The sequence below is a fragment of the Haliotis cracherodii genome, unplaced genomic scaffold (assembly GCF_022045235.1).
Source record: "Haliotis cracherodii isolate W230 unplaced genomic scaffold, xgHalCrac1.p SCAF_13, whole genome shotgun sequence".
In the NCBI taxonomy this organism is placed as follows: Eukaryota; Metazoa; Mollusca; class Gastropoda; order Lepetellida; family Haliotidae; genus Haliotis; species Haliotis cracherodii.
In genome coordinates, this window is record NW_027266268.1 from 7,239,317 (window position 1) to 7,246,758 (window position 7,442).

The window sequence follows — 7,442 nt, forward strand, 5'->3', positions numbered from 1 at the left end:
ATTCCCACAAAACACATGAATACACATCCCCACAAAACACATGAATACACATCCCAACAAAACACATGAATTCACATCCCCACAAAACACTTGCACAAATTGCTGCAAGGCGAATCCCAGATTTATCCAAACAAAACAAGTATTTTTCTACACCCAGTTGATTTTAAATAGTTAGTTTTTCAGCTTCTTACACACACCGATCTACTAATGCTTACCGAGCCAAGCTAGAAAGGCAATTATTCCAATCTATAATTTATTTCAACAAAACAGTTATCATTTTCCTGTGCGTGCAAAATACAATGTATTTTGACTCTAAAGTTCCACCAATATTTTGATATGCATCTGAAATTTGGGGGAATGAAGGAAGTTTTGAAAAAGTCCACCCAGCCTTCTTGAAGCGATTTCTGGGAGTTGGAATGTTTTCTGCCAACAAAGCTAACCTTGGTGAGACAGGACGTCATTGTCTGTATATATCTACACAGATGAGAGTTGTTAAATATTGGATTAGATTATTAAGAATGAGTACATATATCCCCATCAATGTTATATTATGCTAAGAAATTGGATGAAATTGGAAAAACAAATCAGAATAATTTTCTATTCTTTTGCGGATTTTGTCATGTATTGCACAAGTCGTCGGTGATGATGAACAATTCTTAAATATCTTCGTCTGAGGCGCCTCAATTCGCTGTGCAGAGTTGCGTCCCCTGGACACACGAGAAACCTATGATTGTGGGTTCGAATCCCGGTTCGCCCCGATTATGTGTCTAGGTTTGTCAGCACCATACCCGTACTCGTGGGTTTCACCAAAGTGGTAAACGTCTGAGACCTGCATCACGTCGGGCTTTCCTCCCACATAAAGCTGACACGCCGTGATATAACTTGAATAATGTTAAAAGCGGCGCATAACTCAACTCACTCACTCACTGAAAAATGTATCACAACTCTATTCATGTAACAAATTTGTACTTTATTTAGGGACTTAACATTTATCATAAGGAGGAGGGGATGTTAAAAAATTATACATAAAATAGGGGTGTGTGTGTTAGAAGAGCAACACGTGCCTTTATTACCCGTATTGTCAGGATAAACGAGGTTTCACTGAATCCAGTACATTAAGTATATACTGAAAGCATCACCCAAGGTATCCCGAATGTTAATTACTGAGTAGTGAGTTAATGTTTCACGGCTGTAGAGTTAGAAGCGCGTGTAGAAGCTGGTTTTCGTGAATCCAGGTCCGCTGGCTTCGTACACTTGGACTTTCCGTACCAGGTGAGGATGTCGCTGTAGGTTTTCCTGTAGTCGTCCACGTTCCACAGTCTCCGACAAATGTCACACATCATATTGTTCATATCCATAAAAATATTTCGAATAATCGTTTTATCTATCCATTGGACAACCTGGTGGCGCGAATACACTGAAGCATGGTATCGCTTCCTCTTCAAGATTTCTATATAAGCTGTGTCGTTCTTATCCAAGTATTGAATATATTTTCCTAACTCAGCGATGGACTTAAAATCTGCTGTGTTGATATAGGTTCCTTTAGGGACAACACTGGAGTAATCTCCCCCTCCACGGACTATAGGCACAGCGGCGGTCCCGTAAAAGCGGAAGAACACATCACTTATATATTCAGAGCAGAACACATCCTCAAACGCTAGATAGAATTTGTATTCTCGGCCGACCTTGACAAAACAGTCCAGGTCCCGATCACACAGGGTCCGGTTTACACAAGGTCCGTATATATCGACCTTCACATATTTGCGAAGTTGTTTTAGATAATCCTCCAATCGGCTCGGAGTCTTGCAACTCTGTTGAAATATGACAACAGTCCTCTTCTTCCTCGAAACAACGGTTGTTAGGTTATAGAAAGGAACCGCTTTTTTCTTGACAATAGTTCCATAAGATATTCCAATATCAGCATCGCGCGAGTAACCAATAGTCCAGTTGAACACTGATTTGTCCCTTAAAGTTGATTTGAGCTTTCTGGCAATTTCAGGAACAAGGGGTCGGTGTTCATATAATATAAACACTTTACCATTTCTTTCCGTTTGGGGAATTTTGTTTTTCTCAAGAAATTGGCCGGAAAATATTACCGCATGGCTGTCTCGAAAATAATTTCCTCTCGTAGTGACCGCGCAGCGAACATCCTCGCAATTCAGGGGATAAATGTGCTCAGAGCGGTGGGTGTAGGTGACGTCGGGGGCGTACGCAAAAATTAGTTTACTTTTGTCCCTACGCTGGTCGCCCGAAGGGTGGTATTCCTTGAAGGCTAACCTAGCGATACTGGCAGGTAAAGGGTTAACTGTTTGGACAGATTCATGCCCAGTGGGAATTTTAACCTCATGGAATGGTTTGTTAGGAGAGTTGCTGATGTAGAAGTAACGACAGATGAAGATGGTGACGACCACACACAGGAACATCTTCATTGAGGTTGGGACAGAACGCCTGAAAACCAAAAGAAGATATTTGGTTTTGTGTTATCATATACTCACCGTCAAAAGAAACGCGAATACCATTGGTTAATATATGAATAATTACGCATATTCAGGCGATATTATATTGGCTGGAGGCACTAACGAACATACTAGTATGTTGTGTGAACCGACGCTCATGAACGATATCACGTGTGACGTCACAAATCCATGACTTGAGATGCACCATTTGTCTCGTGCAGGATTAGTGTACATGTCTAAAGTTTGGGAATCACGTGCAGCATATCGTGGTTGGTTTGTTTGTTTGTTGTTTAACGCCCCACTCAGCAATATTCCAGCTATATTTCGGCGGTCTGTAAATAATCGAGTCTGGACCAGACAGTCCAGTGATTAATATCATGAGCATCGATCCACACAATTGGGAACGATGACATGCATCAACCAAGTCAGCGAGCCTGACCACCCGATCCCGTTAGTCGCCTTTTATGACAAGCATAGTCGCCCTTTACGGCAAGCATGGGTTGCTGAAGACCTGTTCTACCCCGGATCTTCACGGCAAGCATGGGTTGCTGAAGACCTATTCTACCCCGGAATCTTCAAGGGTGCAGCATATCGTGATCAGAATAAAGACACTCTGTGGTAACACTTGACCGCTCATTAATTGGTTCACATTGGAAACATGTCTTCTTAACGTACATTCTTCTCTGTGTTTCTAAACATACATAAAAAATAGCTGTATGACAAAAACGTGCTCACAAAACGTGCATAAAAGTAGCTGCATTACAATTGTTTGAACCGTATCTCAGATTTATATGTCTGAGTGAGTGAGTGAGTGAGTGAGTGTTACCTTAATTTCTGCACTCAAATAAAATAATCGAGTCTGAACCAGACAATCCAGTGATTGACATCATGAAACATCGATCTACGTACTTGTGATAGGATGACATGCATCAATTTTTAATTAAGTCAGCGAGCCTGACTACCCGATCCCGTTAGTCGCCCCTTACAACAAGCATAGACGCCTTTAACGACAAGCATGAGTTGCTGAGACCTATCCTAACCCGGATCACTGGTACTAAGTCAGACGTGACGGTATTAAGACCGGCTGAGCTGCTAAACATCTTACCTCATTTTGAGAGAAATATATGTCGGTCTTGCCTTGTGTTCTATAATACTGTGAGGCCGCAGAACATCTGAAACAAATAGGCCAGGCATACACGTGTTAGGAAAATTTCTGGAAGCGGAGTCATGTGACTGTATTAAAAATACGTGAAATGTGTGTAAAACAATACAAGGATAAATTCTTTTATTTCCAGTAGTCGGATGTATGTGTGTGAGTAGATAGGGCGGATGTTTGAGTGTGTATGTATGTAGATAGGGCTCGGATAAGTGTGTGTGTGTGTGTGTGTGTGTGTGTGTGTGTGTGTGTGTGTGTGTGTGTGTGTGTGTGTGTGTGTGTGTGTGTGTGTGGCGCGGATGAGTGTGTGTAGATAGGGTGCGTGTGTGTGTATAGAGAGGGCGCGGATGAGTAGTGTGTGTATGTATAGATAGGGCGCGGATGAGTGTGTGTGTGTATCTATGTATATAGGGCGGATGTGTGAGTGTGTATGTATGTAGATAGGGCGGGTGTGTGTGTGTGTGTGTGTGTGTGTGTGTGTGTGTGTGTGTGTGTGTGTGTGTGTGTGTGTGTGTGTGTGTGGATAGGGCGGGTGTGTGTGTGTGTAGATAGGGCGGGTGTGTGTGTGTGTACGTAGATAGGGCGGATGTGTGAGTGTGTACGTAGATAGGGCGGATGTGTGAGTGTGTGTATGTATATAGAGAGGGCACGGATGAGTGTGTGTGTGTATCTATGTATATAGGGCGGATGTGTGAGTGTGTATGTATGTAGATAGGGCGGGTGTGTGTGTGTGTGTGTATGTATGTAGATAGGGCGGGTGTGTGTGTGTGTGTGTGTAGATAGGGCGGGTGAGTGTGTATGTATGTAGATAGGGCGCGGATAAGTGTGTGTGTGTAGATAGGGTGAGGTGAGGTGAAATTTGGTTTAACGTCGCGTCCAAGATTATTGCACTTATATAGCGACGTGCATGCACGTGTGTGTTTGGCTGCTTGTACTAGCCCGGACGGATGCCGATTTATAGTGCTGGCTCACTGAGATACCATGCCGCAGTTTAACATGAATACCCCAGACACAGTATACTGACTCCGAGCCGACAAGTCCTTGCTTTAGCCCCTTAATGCCGAGCGCCAGACAGGGTAACAACAAGTACCATCTTTTAACGTCTTTTGGTATGACGCGGCCGGGGATCAAACCCCGGACCTTCCGCTCTCAGGGCGGACGCTCTACCTCTAGACCACGGAGTGTAGATAGGGCGGATGTGTGAGTGTGTATGTATGTAGATAGGGCGCGGATAATGTGTGTGTGTGTGTGTATGTAGAAAGGGCGGATGTGTGAGTGTGTGTATGTATATAGGGCGCGGATAAGTGTGTGTATGTGTGTGTAGATAGGGCGGATGTGTGAGTGTGTATGTATATAGGGCGCGGATGAGTGTGTGTGTGTGTGTGTGTGTAGATAGGGCGCGGATGAGTGTGTGTGTGTGTGTGTATGTAGATAGGGCGGATGTGTGAGTGTGTGTATGTATATAGAGAGGGCACGGATGAGTGTGTGTGTGTATCTATGTATATAGGGCGGATGTGTGAGTGTGTATGTATGTAGATAGGGCGGGTGTGTGTGTGTGTGTGTGTGTGTGTGTGTGTGTGGATAGGGCGGGTGTGTGTGTGTAGATAGGGCGGGTGTGTGTGTGTGTGTACGTAGATAGGGCGGATGTGTGAGTGTGTATGTATGTAGATAGGGCGGGTGTGTGTGTGTGTGTGTATGTATGTAGATAGGGCGGGTGTGTGTGTGTGTGTGTGTGTGTGTAGATAGGGCGGGTGAGTGTGTATGTATGTAGATAGGGCGCGGATAAGTGTGTGTGTGTAGATAGGGTGAGGTGAGGTGAAATTTGGTTTAACGTCGCGTCCAAGATTATTGCACTTATATAGCGACGTGCATGCACGTGTGTGTTTGGCTGCTTGTACTAGCCCGGACTGATGCCGATTTATAGTGCTGGCTCACTGAGATACCATGCCGCAGTTTAACATGAATACCCCAGACACAGTATACTGACTCCGAGCCGACAAGTCCTTGCTTTAGCCCCTTAATGCCGAGCGCCAGACAGGGTAACAACAAGTACCATCTTTTAACGTCTTTTGGTATGACGCGGCCGGGGATCAAACCCCGGACCTTCCGCTCTCAGGGCGGACGCTCTACCTCTAGACCACGGAGTGTAGATAGGGCGGATGTGTGAGTGTGTATGTATGTAGATAGGGCGCGGATAATGTGTGTGTGTGTGTGTGTATGTAGAAAGGGCGGATGTGTGAGTGTGTGTATGTATATAGGGCGCGGATAAGTGTGTGTATGTGTGTGTAGATAGGGCGGATGTGTGAGTGTGTATGTATATAGGGCGCGGATGAGTGTGTGTGTGTGTGTGTGTGTAGATAGGGCGCGGATGAGTGTGTGTGTGTGTGTGTGTATGTAGATAGGGCGGATGTGTGAGTGTGTGTATGTATATAGAGAGGGCACGGATGAGTGTGTGTGTGTGTATGTAGATAGGGCGGATGTGTGAGTGTGTATGTATGTAGATAGGGCGCGGCTGAGTGAGTGAGTTGGGTCTAACGTCGCTTTTATCAGTATTCCAGTTATATCACGGCGTGTCAGCTTAATGTGGGAGGAAAGCCCGACGTGATGCAGGTCTCAGACGTTTACCACTTTGGTGAAATCCACGAGCACGGGTATGGTGCTGACAAACCTAGAAACAGAATCAGGGCGAACCGGGATTCAAACCAACAATCATAGGTTTCTGGCGTGCCCAAGGGACGCAACTCTGCACAGCGAATCTCAGCACCTTAGACGACTGGGTCACCCGTACCCCCTGGGGTGTAGTGGCACAATGGAAGGGTATTGGTTGAGTGGACGGCGTAATTTAATTGGGTTAGGGCAGGTCTTTTGATCAATATAGTGGGTGGGTGATAGTGCTTCTTTGCCTAAAGGGACGTTACAGTGTAAAATATAACTGATAGACAACGAAACAGACGTTATGTCTACACAAAAATCCATGAAATATACGGCGTACAGTGAGTGAGTATGGTTTTACGCCGCTTTTAGCAATATTCTAGCAAAATCATTGCGGGGGACACCAGCAGTGCGATTCACACATTTTAATGAGGAGAATCGAACCCGGGTCTTCGGCATGACCAGCGAACGCTTTAACCACTAGGCTACCCCACCGTCCCGTCATAGCTATATAAGGGATGCAGAACGATACCATATCACGCTCTGATACCAGCTCATGAACGAACAGGCTTCGCTCGAGTGAGTTGCAAGTTTTAATCAGATTTTTCAAAATAACCCAGTCGACTTCTCACACTGTTGTAATCAAAACTAACCTCGCGGTAACTGAATACTTTAGACACAGACACAACACGCCAATTTCACACTGGACACAACACGCATCTCGCACAGCAGGTTCATGGAGTGTGGACGCCGATAGTCTCCATGTTTCTCCGTCATAGTCAGTGAGTAGGTTTTAAATAAATGTACTTGCACTTAAACATTCTACCGTATCCACCATGCACAGTACCGCATGTGTGACCTGCGTGTGTAAATCAGGAGGTATGTCTACAACTCGGACACGGCTAAATGCCACAGATAGGCAGACAAACAACATGTAGGCATGTTGAGCGTCGTCGGTGAGCTGATAGCTGATCTTACCTGATCAAGTTTGCGATGCGCTTACACTGTTCACGCGCTCTTAGGTGGTCATCGGCTGGCTACGGTCGTCTGCTGGTGGCAATGGCTGAGGTCTATTCATGACGTTGGGAGGATAAAGTTTGGACCGAAATTACCAGTATCCAAACTGTCTAAAGTCATAACAAGACTTACATCTGACGAACCTCGCCATGAGGAGTAAG

General features: G+C 45.1%; 1 protein-coding gene across 1 annotated transcript; it reads right to left on the minus strand.

Annotated features, from left to right (window-relative positions):
- Positions 1–598: 598 nt before the first annotated feature.
- On the minus strand, positions 599–7,442 carry LOC139458825 (alpha-(1,3)-fucosyltransferase 7-like). The gene is made up of 3 exons (XM_071240253.1): positions 7,243–7,442; positions 3,562–3,628; positions 599–2,448 (listed from the first exon to the last, which is right to left on the minus strand). Exons 2-3 carry the CDS (start codon positions 3,564–3,566, stop codon positions 1,176–1,178), a joined length of 1,278 nt encoding a protein of 425 aa, XP_071096354.1. The 5' UTR covers positions 3,567–3,628; positions 7,243–7,442; the 3' UTR covers positions 599–1,175.